This window comes from Crocodylus porosus, unplaced genomic scaffold (genome assembly GCF_001723895.1).
Source record: "Crocodylus porosus isolate Cpor-Errol unplaced genomic scaffold, CroPor_comp1, whole genome shotgun sequence".
Taxonomy (NCBI): domain Eukaryota; kingdom Metazoa; phylum Chordata; order Crocodylia; family Crocodylidae; genus Crocodylus; species Crocodylus porosus.
In genome coordinates, this window is record NW_017728917.1 from 23,379,737 (window position 1) to 23,399,065 (window position 19,329).

Genomic DNA, 19,329 nt, shown 5'->3' on the forward strand with positions numbered 1-19,329 from the left:
ATCAAAATTAGTGTGTTAATAACTAAATCTGGTTAACTAGGACACCTTATTCATGTAGAAGGGCATGTATTCTAGTACATAATTAGAGTCCTACCAAATTCATGGTGAAAGTGGGGTGTGTGGCAGCTCCTTTAATCTTGCAGACTCCCCCATATGTTAAAAGCTATGGTTAAAAACTATGGTTTTAAACATGGCACCATTTTTGCCTCCCTGATGGTCAGCAGCAAGCAGTGGGACTGTCAGGTCAGGGCCCCTTGGCCCATCAGGAATGGAAAGCAAAAATTGCACCATATTTAGAACCACAGTTTTCACTTCCCCACTGATCAGGAGTGAGCCACAAGCCGGGCCCATCCACCAATCAGTGGCAAGGGGGTGCGCAGAGGAACCTGTGAGATACCCCATTTCTGCCATGAATTCAGTAGGGCCCTATAGATAATTCTGTAATCTCTGCACTTGATCTTGGAAATAGAACTTAGAATTTTCTGTTGTAGCTAGTACATGCTGTTATACTGTATTATCATATAATATGAATGTTTTGAAAATATGGCTTGAGGTGAGTGCCCAGCAGAGCTAAGCAAGCAATTACAATTTACTTAAGTGCCTTCCATATTTCTTCGTCATATCTACAAACTCTAGGCTGCAAACCATAAAAACAGACACATGAAACTCACTCACATAAGACCTTCTTATACATCACAAAACAGTAAAGAGGCATCTCTCACAGCTTAAGACAAGCACAACCAAGGTCAAACCAGGGGAGGGACTATGTGATGTTGTACAGTTTTGCCTCACTTTACGTGGGTTCTGTATGTGTGAATTCACTCATATGCAATGAACCTTTTTATACCAAAAATTTGTTATATGCAAGGTAAATTCACACTTACATGATGGGTGTGGTGGAAGCCTGTAGTCAGCTGCTGTGTGCAGTGCATTGAGAGTGTGACACGCACCAAAATACAGTCTCCTGTGTGAATCTGTGCTTCTCGCTTGTTGTTTGTGACGTGCTCCTGTAGTTGCCATCTCCATTATGGTAACATTCACTAACACCCTGTGCTTGTGTGTTCTGTCTGCTGTTGGCGAGTACCAAAATTGTCTTGCAAAAGTAGTAGAAATGGGACTAGGGGGTGAGTACAGCTGAGGTCTTGGAATGTATACCTATTTGTTACATTGTAAAGTGGTTTCCCTTTATCCGAATTTGAGTTATGTGCCATTTTCCAGGAAAGCGCATAAAGCAAAGAAAACCCATATTTCTTTGTTTCTAGCAGGTCTGTCATATCATGCATATGCAACAGAAATTGTAGCAACTATGTCATTCTGCAGGCAAGCTCGGGGAGGGAGGGAGTTGCACTGCACACCGGCTCTGGGTTGAGTTTGTTGGATTTCACCTCACTTCAGCCCATCCACACTTTACCTACACAAAGCCTAATAATTTATTGAGCCAGGCTATTTAAATAAATAAAGGGGGTTCAAAAGAAGTGATCCCAGATGATCACAACTTAACTTTATAGACATTGGTAGAATGGAAATTCTGCAAATGAAAATGAGAGTTACTATGCCTTCAGCTGACAACGAATGCTCTTCCTCTAATCACTGCGGGTAAAAATGGTTTGTCTGAAGCATCAAAATTGATTTAACAATGTCAGCTCAGTTAATATTTTTTTTCATTTAATGTATGGTTTTATGCTTCTATAAAAGCATTTTTTAAATTTCAGCATTGGACAGAATTAGCACTCTGTTTTTTATGATAATATTGTTAATTTAATGCATGACTTGGAGTTATACTTCAAAGCAAATGGGGAAAATATGGCTTTTCTCTTGTTGCAGATAACTCAGTTCACGCACTGACGATCTGACCTTAAATTTTAGCTTAGACTGCACAAAATCACTCATATTTCAACAATTCTTTGTAATTTAATCGTCTAGTCTATCAATTTTAGATAGATTTTGCAATAACTTATCCAAGAAAGCCAAAATGATTTTTAACATTCTCTTTTTATGTTTAAGATTACCCTGGAAAGACCTGCATTAGATTCCTTGTTGTGTTGTATATACACATATAGTTGCATTTAGAAAAAAAATTAGTGAAAAATTAAGTGGGGCTAATATATAGCAAACGTATCTAGTATACTGCTGGTAAATTCTTCACCATCCAATGGCATCCTGTTAAGTGAATTTTTAATGAAATTATTGTAGTGACGCTAACTCCCATTACAGTAAATGAAATATCCAGACTTGATTCTGTGCAAGGAGTACTAATCATGTTTCATAAATACTTGAAAGGCTTTTCAAACTCTTTAAACTTCTATAATATTTTTAACAGTGAGATGCATAAACAGGGTGGAGGAAAACCAAAACTGGCTACAACTACAACTATAGATCCTATTACTGTATTTTCCCAAATCCAAGAATATTTCAAATTTAAGACAATCCCCCCAAAATTAGTTGCTACAGCAGTATAAATAAATACAGTACTAGAATACAGTTTATGGTGCATCCACAATCCACTGATACAAGTGTTACGTCTTTATTAGTGTCCAGTTAGCACCTCCTAGGATGTTGCATCGAAAAAGCACACTGTGCTTAAATGCTCTGAATTGACTAGGAGTTAAAAGAATAATTACTTTAAAAGTGGTTGACACAGGGCACATTTAAACATGCCCCCCATGGTGCCGTTGTTACTGGCATCATTTAGTACTTGCTTTAGGAAGTACTAAATGACAGCACAGTAAAAGCCATTAATGTGCCATCCTGGTAGCGCACAGTTATTTTTAGCAGCTATATCACCATGGTAACATGTTATAGTGAGGTAGCTCATAGCTATGGCGATGTAGCGGGTTTGTGCCCGCTGATGCTATGTTGCCATAGTGACAAGCTACATTGCCACAGCACATTGCTACAGCAAATGTAGTATCACATATAGATGCACCCACTGTCTCTTAAATGAAGCACTTGGTAGCTAAATATGCTGTAATAAAACAAACTCTTTTTATAGTCCCATAATACCTCAAGCATATTCTATCTCTATAGTTTTAGAAGAATAACAGTATAGTTGCTGTAATAAGTTAAGCACACTATAGCTGTATGGTTAACTAAAATATTAATGGAAGGTGTTCTAACTAACACATCTTTTTGTCAAAGTCACTAGTTTTTTGTGCAGTTTTTAGACACACAAGCCTACTGGCCTTCTCCACGATTCCTCCCTCTATGAAATGCATTTAATTTTCTCCCTGACTCATTTAGAATAACAGACAAAACCACTGATAAGCATCATCATTACCCACTAAACATGACTGTTTAAATACCTTAATAATAATTTAGTTGATACATTTTGCCACTTCAGAAACTTATTTAGATTATTTAAGTTAATCACTGTTCTACTGAAGGACAATAAGCTTTTCCTGATACAGAAAGCAATTATGCATTCCTATTATATGAGTTTGTGCTAATTATGTAATGAGAAATTAAAGATTAATAAGTAAGATATTCTAAACTATCTGTCTGTTATCAGTTAAAAATAGAGCAAAGGCTTACATACTTAGGGCCTATTTAGTTATTTTTTTTTGCATAAAGCATGCATTTAATTCGGGTCACTTTTCATTATACATAATGTACTTGCTTGCAACTAAACCACCTCCTGACAGTCTATAGAATTAAATAGGGAAAAACACCAGGGAATAATTCATTATTAGGAAAAAAATCTTAAAAAATAGAGACTGTGTAGAAAGTCTGTACAATAACAAAGAAGAACTCTTCTGGTCACAACTCAGACAATAAGAATAAGCTATTAACACAGTGACAATTGCAATTCCCAGAGTAACATCCTGAAAAATATGACCATCTGATACAGAAAGCTGTTATGTGTTGGAATCAGAGAGGGGACATATCCACAGAGTTCCACTATGACAAGGGGCAGCAATAGGTAAAGTTGCATTGGAAGAAATCATAGGATGTCTCTCTCATCACCAAGATTCAGTGGTATAATAAGCCAATGCACAGTCTTTACCACCTGTCCTCTACATCATTCAAGCACAAAGCAGGATATAAAGTATGACAGACAATGGCAAAGGACCTAATAAAAAAAGGGAGACAAAAAGAGATAGAAAAACCTCACAGCAATTATGTTGAAAAAGTCATCATCTCCAAGGGTATCCAAAATAGATGAAACAGTTTGTTTAGCAATTGTCAGACGAAGTCCTTTCATGCTGCCGCTAACATCAACTAAAATGACCACATCTTTTGGAGAAGTAGCTGCTTGGATGTACCTAAACCAAGAAGAATATAGATCAATCTTAAAAAATGTGCTTTTTATCTCATATTATTTTGAAAAAAAGGGGGTTGCGTAATACCTACCATTTTCGATTTCTACAGTCAAATGCAATAACTCCATTCTCATCTGGTTCCCATTTAATTCCTATTAAAAAAAAAAGGATTAGCTTACAATAGTTTGAAAAACTAAATGCGTCTTTGCTAGTAGTGGAAATTAATGTTTAAAAGTTTCTAAAATTGTATCAACTTATCAGGCATACTTAATTCATATATCATGTACAAACTCACTGGTCACATTGTGCTATCTCTGGAAAAATGATTTAACAAAACAGGATTCCAGGATATGCAATCATCTCTCAGTTGTTTTCAGCCCACTGTAAGGTAAAGGCTTCTTTCAAGGCTATTCTGCTGATCACACTAAAGAGCATTACTTAAGCCTCACTTTGCTTGGCCAGGGGAGTTGGCAGACTTGTTATAATGCTGGCCAATTCCTTTTCCCCAGTGCTCTTTTCCTCCATGGCTGAACCTCCCCAAAATTGTCATCCTCGATGGCATCACTCTCAAGTTCCGTGCCGGATAGTTTGCCACTGATCACTTGACTACAATGAGGTAATGTCTCCAAATTGTAGGCCAGAGGAAATACAATACTTGATTTCAAGTTAAGAACACCAACAGACCAATTCCCCCTGTTTTTTAAATCAAGACATTTCTGGACTTGCATTCTATTTCTAGCATAAAAATATATACTCTTAAAATAAAGAAGCTACAGTTTCCACTATTGCAATGTCACTGGGCTTTAAAAAAAAAACAACCCACAGTCCACTTAGCTAATGGTGTTCCATTATTGCTCTGATCCTGAACTACTGAAGTCACTGACATGAACACCACAGCAGCAGTAGACTCTAGCACAATTAAAAGGATGAAGAATAATATGTGGAACCACTCCAAATATTTTGTTAAAGCAAAATCAGTACTAAGTAACATACGTTTCAAATGATCCACTGAGATCATCAGATGACATCAGACAAAAGATACCAGGTAAGTGCAAATTAAAATAAAGGATAAATGAAGAAGTAGTACAATTGCTAACATAAAACAGATTATACAAGATGGCACTATATGAAGGATCTGAATTATCTTCCTTTTTCTTCAAATACTGTTTTTTCTTATATTCTTATTTCAAAGTATTTTCCCCCCAAAACAGAGGCAGCCAGACACACAGACATCTCAAGTGTCTCCAAGAGTTTTTAAGTGCTTTAAAATTTTAGTTATATTCTCATTCATTTCAAAGACAATCATCTGTTCTGATTATTTACTCCAAAGAAACAGAATTCAAATTCATGTCATCCTCTATCTTGAACTTTGCATGAGTGCTACAGGTTTAACGGTGAACCATATCTATCTTGCCCTATGGAGAGAGGAATCTCAGAGCTATGAGTATGTCCTTTAAGTAGTATGATTAAAGAAATTATTAGAAGGAAGGATGAATATCTTATTTAGCATAGAAATAAAAGTTGTGAAGTAATTACCTGTACTTATTCACAAATATGAAACAGCTCAGACTCCCAAATTATACATTTTTACATTATTTAAGCTTTCTAAATTCTATTTCTACAGCTGCAGTGTTGTAATCTATCACCCGAAGTTTTCATAACTCAGGCAAAATTAATACTCCTTTTTATTAAAAATTCAAATCCAGCTAAATTAAATCATCTCATATTATACAGAAGTAGCAAGAAGAACCTCCCAAAGGCTTTTCCTGCTCATCAAGAATAATGAGCACACCCTGCAATTCTGATTTTTTTCTTCTCCTTTTGTTTCATTTGTGTGTTTGTATGTGTGCTTGTCGGGTGTTTACTGGAACCAGCATTATCTCAGGTAGACAATTCACTTCAAATTTCTGCACACACATGTTCCACAGTGAGAATATGGTGGCCCTGCAAAAAGATTTGCAGTTTTTAAAGAGAAAAATTGAGGGCACTGTCTCAATTTCTTTTATATCTTCTTACCATTCTTGTTAGTGTTTTAACTTTCTAATCCTTTTTTCTTTTGTTTTGCTTTAATGTCAATATGTAAATTGTAGCCTCAATCCACTACATTGGGCAAAAGTAAAAAGATAAAAAGTTGGGGGTTCTACTATAAATATGAATTGGGTGGTAAATGAACAAGGTATTTATAGCATTGACTAGAAGACTCCCTTCAAGGAAAACTCCATAAATCACTGGAAGTGGCACCTGCTAACTGCTCGTCAGAATCAAGGTCTAAGCCATTAAATACTTCTTGGAAAGAAAAGTACCAGTACCAGCCACCTATTTTATTTTAATTTATAATCTTACCTGGATACTGCCTAAAAAATCCCTTTGCACTTCCAAAATACTGCCATATGAGAGAAGGGTCACGGTCAAAGTTATCAACGAACACCTTGTTTAATGATTCTGACCAATAGACTCCATTTACGATAGCTGGATCTGAAAAAAAAATTATAATTATGATCACTTGATACAATCTTATGTAGGATATACTCTCTGGCTGATTCATCAGTGGTCTTAAAGATGTAGCTTGTAAGTTGCATGTAACTCTTTCAGTTACTTCTGTGAAACCCACCGATTTAAATTTTCTGCATGTAAGCTCACAGGATTTTCTGGATTCCTACATTAAATAACTTGCTATATAGGAGCCACTGGGAAAGACTTTTTCACTGCTCACTCCCAGCATCCAGGAGATGAGTCATGGAACATGCAAGAAAATGTCCTTCAGTACCTAACAGAGAAGGGCTAAAGATCAAAAACATTCACTCAAACTAGCTTCCCAATGGCCTGTACAAAGTAAAAGGTTGCAAATAATGTTGTTGTTAATGTATTATAACGACACAATAAGGTTGAATTGTGATGATGTGACATCAGTCATGTATTAAAGCAATATCACAACATAAGTAATCTATGACATCTCAAGAAGTTATCTGATTTTGTATGACATGTATGACTCTTTTTCATGATGTTGCTTGGCAGCTGTGAAGGACACAAACATTTTCAACATTATGTTCTTCGCATGGTAAAAGCACATACAGAGCAGAGAAACATTAATGACACATTTTAAGTAGCTGCACGATATATTTTGTGGATAAGAAATCAAGTCATTCATTATAATATGGAACTCACTATTAGTGTGAAGAGAACTTTAACTCAGGTTGCTTTAATTCAGTTTCCTGACCTTGTAAGGCTCAGGATTTTTTATGGCAATATTCTTTATGTGTTCATGTAAATATATTTGATATTTAGTATGACCATCCTAACTGTGTGTTAAAAGTTTATTTGTGAGAAAGAAACATATGAAATAGGCCTGTCAACAGACAGACCCTGCTTCACCATGTTGTGACTTGCACACAGGCACTCTTCCATTTTTTTAGAAAACTTTAGAGAGAGACCCTCTGCATAGAAGTTTGTTTTTTCAGTACCACGGAGTCCAATGTATGTTTTACTTCATAAAATTAAGATAATAGTCAGCATGGAAAATAGAAAGTGGAAGTGCCTTTCATTTCCTGTTTGAGTTTGGGTATGTACATTGATTTCCTCTAGTGCTATATACGTTGTTCAGATGAATGAACAGCAAACATGGAAGAGGACTAATTATTATGTGAAAAACTATGGGCCTGAATTTCTTAACAATGACTTCATATTATTTTTGATTCCCATATGCAGTGCAGACCATAAAAGCACATTAAAACTTGATGTACAAGAAGAGCCTATTTGTTTTAATACAGCACAGTATTTCCATCTGGCAATTTTTGAAAGTCTAATAATATGTCCTAGTGCTTTTGTGTACTGTGACGGTCAATTGTTATACAGCTGGCAAAATAAAAAACGTATCTAACCATATTAGTTTAATTTATGTTAAATTAATATGTGAGCTGGATATGAAATATGTTTTCCAAATGAAACACTAAAGAGAGATGGTCCATATTCCCTATATGTTCTGCATATAAAGACAGAGGTTTATCAAAAAGAAACAAAGTTAACTTAAATGAGAGTTATAGAATACATTTTTTTTAAGTGTGTGCATGCGTGCTTGCACCCATGCACATCCACACTCTCTCTCACCCACCCACACACACTGAGTTTTTCAAGTGTTTGAAATAATGCTTCCATTGACTTGTAAAATAATGGTACTCCATATTGATTTCAGGAGAGTGCTTAGAATGTAATTTTAATAGAGTGGAGAAAAGGTGAACTGTTTTCTATCCTTAAATTCAGTGTGAACACACCAGCGTGAAAAAGGGAAATCTCAGCAACACATCTTTGAGCACCGCTTCCATCTAAATATTTAGATTTACGTAGAGGGACTGCTGAGAAAGCAAGAGCAACAAAGCTGTTTTTTGTTTTTAAAACATGACCAGTACAGTTACACATTTTCCTAGAAAATGCAATGTACATTAAAAAAAACTTAGAACCTGTCAAGCTAGACATATACCAAGCAGAAATGTGGGTTATTGCCAAAAACTCTACTATATGAAACAGATGGGCCAACAAGCTGCATTAAAAAAAAAAAATCTCCTGAACTGAAGAATCTTTCTTGCCTAACCGACAAGTGACACAGCATCCATTTGGATGTTCCTCATCTAACACAATCTGCAAATGTCTGATTGTATAGCACTTAGCAGTGCTGAGACAATATGACTTCAGCATTAGAAGCATGATCATGTTCTCACCTCACCCTAACACTAGCTAGAGTATTGTGAGTCTGGAACTGCTACATCATACTTGTTCAGCTGGAAGGACATGATTACTAAAGAGAACAATAGCTTTGATGACTCATTGCTGTAGCAAAGATGACTGAAGTTCAATTTACACTTTAAACACAAAATTTGATGTTAGCTTCCTTAGTTTGTTCCTTCTCTGGAAGTATCTATGGGAATGTCTCTACACCAGAGGAAGGATGTCCACCCTTCACTTCTCAAATCACCTAAGCTGCTTGAGTGCTCATCAGAATTATGACCCTGTAAGCCATCCATGGTTGAATATCACTGCTTTTACAATTCAGTGGCAATGCATAGGGGGTGCACGTGCACCCCTGAGAGTGCTAGTGCACCCCCTGTCAGGCCGTGTTTCCTGTTTAGCCGGTGGGCAGAGGGGCAGGCGGGGGTGTCAGTGCCCCCCCTGCAAGCGCTGGCTGGAGAGTACGGCCACCAAGAAAAGTGGAAATGGTCGCAGGTGAGTGCGATTGGCTGTCCCCCCCCCAACTCGGGTCAGTGGGATCCACTGGCAGGGAACCCTCGGTCGCTGACTAGTGTCAAGAGTGCCCCAATTCAAGAGGCACTAGTTGCCCATGTTACAATTTATATATTTAAAAAGGCGTTCTGAGGCAACTTACATCTGCAACTCATACCGAGTTCATGGTAAAATCTCAAGATGCTTCCAAGCTCAAATTGTTTCTATCCTAGGTACCTCAGACCCAAAACTCTGACATCTTTTCTCCAGCCCTGCACAACCAATCTATATCACATACCTAAAGTTTTGTTTAATTTTGCTGCAAAACTTCATAGCCCGGGCTACTTAAGGACAACGGTAGAATATGAGTGCTTGATATTAGGTTTTGAAGAAAAAAGCATATTTTAAAATAAATAATATTATAGTTGATGAAAACCCAAGCAAACGAAGGTTGATAAATTAAGATGTATTTAAATATCCATACCTCTAATTGTAAATGACTTCTTATTAGTTCGTCTACAAAAATTATTTTAACGTGTTTATGTATCTATGCCACTGATCAGAAAACTCTATTGCAATACAACTGAGAGAGCTACCCAAACAAACTTGGTTTAGCATATTTTCTGCATTAAATTAACAATGTTAATTACAGGGTATCCACAGCTTGATCAGTTAAAGCATTAATCCAGTGACACTGAAACTAATAAGAGTTTGTTGCTGAAAGAAGCATTAAGCAGAGAATTTTAAATAAGGGAGAACAATTTAAAAAGCTCCGTGACAAGACAAGTTCCTTCAAAATGAATCCTGGGGTTGATTTACTACCTTTACAGAGCATGCAGATTATGCTGGCTGTACAGGTAACAATAATATGCTCTGAGTGAACTGAAGGTGACATTTCATGCAATGACTTTTCATATGAAGACATATTAGGCCAGACTTTGCTTGATCCTTGCAGCAAAGCATTAGAAACAGTGAGGTAATGGAAAACTACCTAGTGTTGTGGCCCTTCCCAAGAACTGGACGCAACTATAGTCGCTGTACTCTATAATGTACTCTGTCTCATACACTGCAAGAAATTGCTAAAGGGTAGGGAAAGAAAAGGTGAAAGATGAAACCAATAGCATGTTTCCCCTTGTTTGTCAGTGGCTCTGAGAGTTATACTGTGGGCATATGCCCTCCCCATACTTCTGCATATAGAGGGACTAGTAGCTACTGCCCCTCAATGCAGTGGTGGTCATAAAGCAAGGTCTACTGCCTAATATTTACCATTGAGAATCTTTACTATTTAGTGTATGATAAACCAAATACATCTCAGTCTCAAATTGCATGTCATAAAGTATTGGTATTTGAAGAAACTTCTCTTTCATGTGTCCTCCAAACTACATCTGAGACCCTGACCACTAGCCCTCATTAAAAATCTCACTGCATGTCTTCTAGCAGTAGATAGGTTTGTCCTGTTGTCCTTGCCAAGTTCAAATTCCAGTTGTGGTAATTACATCTTGCTTAAATGGCCCTTGCTGCTTCATTTGGAAACCATATTCTTCATTTTCTCTCATAAGCTTCTCTTTATTGCCACTGTACACTGCTTGCATTTCCAAGAATGGTTACATTTTAAGAGATCCTTGTGAATATTTGAGGGATGAAAAGCTTAGTGTAAATGAAAAATCATTAGCATGATGTTATGATGCAGACCCAAGAACAATAAATGTAAATAGCTTCTACTATAATTCCTGAATTACAATTCCTGTTCTCATTTTGCAAAAAATCTTCCTGGCAATAAGCTTTAAAATAATATTATAATATTCCCTTTCCCCCCACCCCAGCTTCTAGACAGGATGCCCTGTGGCTATATATGATTTTGTTCTAGTGTCATTTATAAAGACACTAGCAGCTTTTTACTGATATTTAATATAAACAAAAGCTCCAGGCAAACAGGTACACTGATGGGAATCTGAAATATAATTGCCAAGGAACCGTCCAAATGCATGTAGCAATTAAGTAGCTGTCATAGATAATATTGACCCTAAAAAGCAGGCAAGATGTATAGGCTGAAAGAATGCAAGAATAAAGACAATGACTGGCACTGGAATAAAATGCACATTATTCCATAGGTTTCACAAGGAATTCACATGCACATTTAATTTGTTATGTTACACCTATGGCAAGAGACTAATATTTATATTTTGAATTGTGTGGTTTGTATGCTAGTTATTCAAGCATTATTTATAATACATTTGATAGCGACTGTGCAATGTAGTAACTATGAAAGAAATACAAAAGGCAATGTCCATGTGCATGTTCCCACAATGTCTTGGGCCATCTCTCTTATTCTTGAGAGTGAGAATTAACCAAGATATTAAATTTATTCCATAGTGAATTGGGGTTGAGATAAGATCATTAGCTTCTGCATGGACTGCTATCAGAGATGCACAAAAGGCTCCCCTCTGCAGTGTCTCACCTGAAGGACACCATCAGTGTAGGGCAATGATCTAGTGCTGCAGAGCAATTTCAGCACTGCATATAAGACTAAGTTCCATATGAGACTTAAAATCCAACACACTCTGGGCTCAAAGGTGACAGCCCAACTGCTCAGTCATGCTGACACAGACAATATATTTAGTCTGAGGTTATTATAAGAACAACAAAATCAATCTCATGGCTTGAACACAGACTGCTAATATAACACTCATGACATTCAGTCCTAAAATGAGTGATTCATATTCTGAAAGTGCTACATGAAAATTAACTACTTCATCTTTGGCAACACTCTTGTGTTTTAGCTCAGAATTCTAAGGGTTGTGGAAACTTGAGACCCTGTATTTTCACCTATAGAGGTCTCCCCACTAATACTGGGACCAATTCAATACTCAAAAAATCTTCTCTCTTAAGGCACGAACAGATAACTCTTGTGCCACCATAAAAATGTTTATGGCAGCACAAGCTGCAAAAAAATGTCCTAGTCCCTTTTCATACTCCAAGAGCACAACCACACATGCAAGCATGTGTGCTGGCAGCAGCTCAAACAGAAGCGGCACAAATTTAGGGCTGGGACTTTTTGCCTCAGCACACGTGCCTGGACATACATTTTGGTGTGGGGCAAATTGTGTCACTTGCGGCAAAATAACCCTGCCTGGGTCCTCCCAGATCTGCAGCCAGGGTGAGCTAGAGGCAGGCAGAGTGCTTCAGCACCAGGGCAAGGGCTGGCCATAGAGTGCTGCAGGAGCAATGTGGGACCTGGCATCGGGTGGAAGAGTGATCAGGGAGCTGGGGAAGTGGCAAGTGGCACCCTTGTTCACTAGCCCTGCATCAGGCTCACTAGGAGGCCATCTCTGTGGAGGACCCAAGCTTCCGGTTGCCTCAAGGCATGGTCTGGGACCATGCCCTGCCCTGCTTTTCTCCCGCTGGGGTATTTTTGATACCTGGATCTCCTGGAACTTTTTTTTTGTTCCCAGCATGAGTTTTGCAGCAAGCTCATGCAGACTTTTGGGCACTTGGGATGCGTCTCAAGTGCCCAAAAGTGTTGCTGAGACCAAACGTAGTTACAGTTTGTGACACCTTATAGGAGAGGACATCTATTTTCTTATTGCACACCCTAGGAATCTCACTGCAAGGGATTCCCTCAGCATGTATATCAGGCTGCCACACCCCAACTTGGAGCATGTGTCTGCAAGTGTGGGAACATTCCCTCCATGGGTTCTGGCTAAGGGGGGTTCTGCTGTTATTCTGCAGGTTCAGGCTCCTGGAGCTTTGGGAGGGGCCCAACCTGGCCCTGGACAACATCTAAAAATGCCAGTGAAGAAGATCAGCTGTGCCGGGACACATCCCAGCACAGCTGATTCTGCTCCAAAGACAACATCTGTGTTTATCCCTAATGAATCATTAGAACACTTCTTGCAACACCTGTATTTACCATTGAGGTCTCCCAGCTGACTGCAAACCTGTTTAGCTTTCTCAGTTTGTGAAATGTAGTATCACAAACTAATGCAACTGCAGACTACAGGACTGGTTCTAAATTTTAGAGAAATATAACACCAATTTTATAGGGATGCTAATAGAGGGGAAGCAATGGTGAAAGACATGGTGTGCACTTCTAACGAAATACCTCACCACAAAGTTTTAGAGTATCAAGGTATGGCTGAGATGGTAAGAACAGTGGAAGCAGTAGACCATGGTTACAACCACAACTTTCCAGACAAGGAAAGGAAAGGAAAGGAAAGGAAAGGAAAGGAAAGGAAAGGAAAAAGCACAGTACTGCTCAGTAAACCCACCTTGAAAGGAGACCCCGACAACAACGAATTCAACACAAAAGTAAAATAGGCCTCAGAAATGGAAAAGATAGTAGGAGCTAATTCCTATACTTAGGAAATATTTGAAGAAGCTTTCAAGCAAACTGGATGGAACTGTATCTATTATTTGCCAGAGATTCAGAAATCTAAAACTATGCAGGTGGCATGAAAAGCAAACTGCTTGACAAACTATTCAGGAAGCCAGCAGAACACACTGTAAATCACAGCAAAAGAAAGCAAATGTCAATGCTACTAAAGGAAACCAACCATGCCATAAAATATTTAAGGCACAACATACCAAGAGACATAGTTGTAGCACAGCTGCTGTCAAAGTGATATATGACAAGGACAAGGTACAGCCTTGGAAATAAGAATGAAGATCCCAGAAACCACTCAAGGACAACCTGTACGCATTTTATTTTCCTGGAACTGTTTTACAAGTTAGTAGAAATAACTGCATTTAAAAAAAGAAACCAACAAAAAAAACAAGCCCCAAAATATAGATCTGTACATTAATGTTTTACAATACACGCCTGATTATTTTTGTTCTGTTACTTATTAGAAAACCACAAATGTACACAACCAAAGAGATATGATGGAATCTCAGGAAAGGGGAGGGGGCATTTCCTTTTGCTAAAGTGTACTTAGATCATCTTGGACTACAGTAAAATACATACATTTACCAAAACATGCACACAGGAAGGTACCTAAACACCGAGTATATGAATCTGTGTTAGATCCACGTCAGACAGAATGATGCCTGTTCTCCAATTGTCGATTTTTGTGACTATTCGTTATCTCATTCTCATAATTTATTGGTCCCTGAAAGAGTCACTAGCTAAGGTGTTTCTAGCTGGGTGCTTGTGATGTTTCTTAGAAGGCTTTGTCTAGCACATCTTACATAGGTAAAATTCCCAGTGCCTTCAGTGGAAGTTTTGCTTGAGTTAAATTGGTTAGGAAAAGCCTCTCAGATGTGAAAATGTTCAGTGACTTAACAATCCTTAAAACCACTATAAACATATGGAAACATTGAACAGATACAAAAGTGCATCCTGGGATGAATGCATTACAGCCTCAATTATGGAGTCTAAAACATTATTTGCTCCTTTTGAAATGTGCCAAATAAAAACCATAAGAAAGATACCTAGATAAACGAAGTGCAGACAGCGTAAAAATGCCTTAGTAGGTTTTCAGACAAACTATTCTAAAATGTTTTATATTCTCAACAAGTATATTAATACTAGACCACAGGAGCAAGCTCCCTTTTTCTTCACACAATACAGATCCCAGAAAAATCAAAGATGGTCTGTGTTATGTAGCAGGGTGGATGACAAATAATGACTGTACTCTCATATGATAGACAAAATGAAGAAAATGTAATCTTAAGATAAGTGCCTATGCATCTTTATGTGAATGTTGATCTTTTCTACCCCACAGTAAACAAAAAGCTACAGTTTTACATTTGCCATACAACCATTTCAGCAAATATCTTGGCATATCCCATACTGAGGAATTTCAGAAACCCAGGATGTCAGTTATCACTAAATGTGAAGTGGAAATTTAAACTACTTCTCTAACATATGGGGGAGGGGAGGAGGCATGAAGACAAGAAGGAAAAGAATAAACCCTTGGAAGTCTTTCATACATGAACACACTCACAATCAAAATCCATCAGCAAGAAAACCTTGTATAGCTATGTAAGCCTGAGTTCACTTTTGATGATTCCTATGCAAACCTAGGCTCACCATGGATTTTTAAAAATCCAACAGTTGACCAAATCCTGTTTACTAAGTCCATGTTAAGTTACTAGTAATATTTAAATATGTGAGGTCAACAGTAATGCAAAGTAATTACTGTCTATTTCCATATATATCCCCACACTCTTTATTAAAATTGTTATAGATAAAGGTTCTAGTGGATTGCACATTAGAGGGCACTGATGCATAATCACAAGGGATGACATCCTTGACAGAAATAGTTAAAAGATGAAAGTAACTGCCATCACGAAACATATTGTATGGGTCTGTACCATTACACCTTTCAGTGTTTCCCTCACATTTCAATGCCACTGCATAACGGAAAAAAAAACTAGTAGCCAGATCTCCTCTTCGAAACAGGGTCTGAGGAAAACCACTGACTATGCATTTCCCAGATGTAAAATGCAGGAGGTGAGGGAGAAAAAGGAGGAAAAAGATACATTTATATACTTGTTTGCCTGAAACAGAGGCTAATTTGTGGGTAGGGCAGCGATCCCATTTCTGAAGATTTCTATAAACCTGCTTCATCTAGTATGATACTATTGTTATTCAAGGCAACAGGACTTTGGTACATTTTGTAAATACTGGTTGTTTTTTTAGTTACAAAGCATATGCAATTCCCATTTCCATGAAATGACATAGACTTTGCATTGCTAATTTCTGTTCCAAACGGAAAACTGATCTGCAATATCACAAAAAATCTGTTCCCACTTGGCAAAATGGGATGAGTTATGTTTGTATTTCAGAGGAACACACAATCAAACTTTAATTAAAATGTATGTGTAGATAGATTAGTAATTTTTCTTGTCTCCTTATGTTTACATTTGGTCTAAAAACTGTACTGTCCCCCAACTCTTTCCAGCATGATAAATCAACATAAACCATATGTTATAAACATGTTTTCACCATACAGTTAACACCAGTAATTGGCACCTAGGTCTGAGCACTTGAGTGAGCAACCCTACTGCAAAGTCAAACTTGTTTGTCTGTATTTATCATTCCTACACTTGCATTTGTTGTGGGGCATATCGATTTTTGTGCTGAATTTCATCGATTTCATAGACTTTAGGGCTGGAAGGGACCTCGGAAGATGATGGAGTTCAGCCCCCTGCCCCAGGGGCAGGAAGTCAGCTGGGGTCATAGGATCCCAACAAGATAAACATCCAACTTTCGCTTGAAGGCATTCAAGGTAAGTGCTTGAACCACCTACGGTGGCTATCTATTCCAGGCCTTGGGGGCTCAGACAGTAAAGAAGTTCTTCCTTATGTCCAGCCTGAAATGGTCATGGAGGAGTTTGTGACTGTTTGACCTTGTCACCCCTTAGGGAGCTCTGGTGAACAGATGTTCCCCCAGATCCTGATGAGCACCCCTGACAAATTTATAGGTGGCCACTAAATCACCCCTGAGCCTGTGCTTTTCCAGGCTGAAGAGTCCCATAACTCTCAGCCTCTCATCATAAGGTCTGTTTTCCTGACCTCTGATCATGCACGTGGCTTTTCTCTGGACTCTCTCAAGCTTCTCCACAACTCTTTTGAACTGTGGAGCCCAAAACTGGATGCAGTACTCCAGCTGCAGCCTCACCAAGGTTGTGTACAGGGGGAGAAGGACAACCTGGGATTTACTTAAGGAGGATCTATGAGTGCAAGCCAGCGTTTTGCCTGCTTTACTAGCTGCAGAATCATAATGAAGGCTCATATTCATCTTGTGGTCAATCATGACCCCCAAGTCCTTTTCATCCATAGTCCTAGCCAGTGTAGCACTGCTGAGCCTATAAGGATGCTGCAAGTTTTTCTTCCCAAGGTGGAGATCCTTGAATTTTTCAGTGTTGAACACCATCAGGTTCTCATCCGCCCATTTCCTGAGCCTGTCAAGGTCAGCCTGGATCACTCTCCTGTCCTCCAGTGTGGATGCTTTACCCCAAAGTTTGGAGTCATCAACAAACTTGGCCAGTCCGCTTCTGACTCCAACGTCCACATCATTGATGAAGATGTCGAATAGTGTTGGCCCAAGGACAGAGCCTTGGGGGACCCCACTGGTCACAGGGCACCATGACAATTGACTTCCATGAACCACCACCAATTGGGTCCGACCATGGAGCCAATTCCCCAGCCAGTGGATCGTGGTGAAGCTAAGGCTGCAGTTGGCCAGTTTTGCCAAGAGGTGATCATGGGATACAAGATTGAAGGCTTTCTTAAAGTCAAGATATATGAATTCCGGCAGGATTTTTTCCCAGTCAGTTGTGTGAATTGAGAGAATTTTCTGTTCTTAAGGAGTACTTGCAGACAAATTATTGAAGGACTACCAGCATTAGAGTGATTTTTGTCTGCATCCTCAGTGCAAAGTAAGCAAGTTTCAAACCAACTGGGCATGTCTACACATACATTTACGCTGGTTTAAATTTACTGCACAGAAGTTACTGCACGGTAAGCAGGAATAGGCTGGCAGCTACATATGCAGACATTAAAAGGGCATTAACACTGTATGTGGACTGACTCGGGACTAAAGTTAGCCCCAAGTCAGTCTACAAGCAATGTTATTCACAGTACAGCACCTACACTAATTGAGTGTACATTTCATACATTCATAATGCAGGTATCAAATTTATGCTCAAGTCAGCATAAGTCACAATATTTACTGCGCAGTATTGGGCATGCATGTGTAGCCGCACACCCGTACTGTGTAGTAGGCCCATGTGAAGCAGCTAGTATTCGATTTGGATTTGGCCTATTTGGGAGAGTGATTCGATTTGGTGATTCGTATTACTGTCCCGAATCAATTCAGCTGAATCCAATTCAGAGACTCAACTACTGATGAATCAGCCAAATCTCCAAAAAATACAGGCCCCATCTCCTGCCCGCTCTCCATGGCTGCTTCGCCCAGCTCCAGCTCCTGGGTCTTTGAAGAAAAAAAAAAACCAAACCCTACTCACCGGCTCCTACCCAATGGGGGGCAATCCCCACTGCCCCCCACTGCCCCATGCCACATGGGGGGGCGCTGCCACAAGCCCCCTGACACCTTCCCACTATCCCAGCATCCCTGCCCCAAGGCTGCCCTGCCTGCCCCAGCTCCCTGCAATTAAAAAAAAAAAAAAAAAACCCTGACTCACTGCATGTCCTGACTCACCCAGATGCTGCCAGGTGGGGGGAGATCTGAGCTGCCCTGCACTGCCCCACACTGCATGGGGGTCTCTGCCACAAGCCCCCAGAAGCCCCAAGGCTGCTGCAGCAGCCAGTGAGTCCAGGGGCTTTTTTTGTTTGTTTTTTTAAAGGCCAAGAGCTGGGATGGACAAGGCAGCCATGGGAGAGTGGGCAGTGGGTGGGGGGCACTCAGGGAGGCTGGGGTAACAGGCAGGGGATGGGACCTGGCAGGGGTCCCCCCATGGTCCCCTTCACTCCCCTCCAGCCCCCCCTCTCCTACCCCCTACTTACCAGCATGGACTCTGGGTCCAGCTCCCTACTGTAGCTAATGGGAACTACCAAAAATTGCTAAACATCTCCAAATCTTTTCTAAATTGATTCAGAGAACTTCAAATAGATTCAGATCTTTTAATTGGTCCCGATTCAATTCAGATTCAGAGGTTCGGCCACTGAATTGCACCAAATCTCCCCTGAATCAAATCAGCACCCAAAGCTTTGCATAGCCCTACGGTGCAGTATTTTTGGTTATTGAACAGTAATGTGCGCCTGTAGAAGTACCCACTGACAAGGAAGCCCAGGTGAGTAGATATCCTATATGAATAGGAAGGGGCAGAGATTAAAACCTAGATAACTTCCTGGGGTTAGCTGCCCATTCAACAAGACCACTTTCCCCAGACTC

The 19,329-nt window shown here is 39.2% G+C and overlaps 1 protein-coding gene across 1 annotated transcript in view; it reads right to left on the bottom strand.

The window, feature by feature from the left end:
* CACNA2D3 (calcium voltage-gated channel auxiliary subunit alpha2delta 3) overlaps positions 1–19,329 on the bottom strand; it is a gene marked incomplete at its 5' end in the record, with an annotated part of 852,337 nt that overhangs the window by 459,412 nt on the left and 373,596 nt on the right. The window contains 3 exons of the mRNA XM_019537014.1: positions 4,112–4,262; positions 4,351–4,411; positions 6,603–6,734. Of these exons, the coding sequence (XP_019392559.1) occupies positions 4,112–4,262; positions 4,351–4,411; positions 6,603–6,734 (344 nt within the window). The remainder of the gene's footprint in view (positions 1–4,111; positions 4,263–4,350; positions 4,412–6,602; positions 6,735–19,329) is intronic.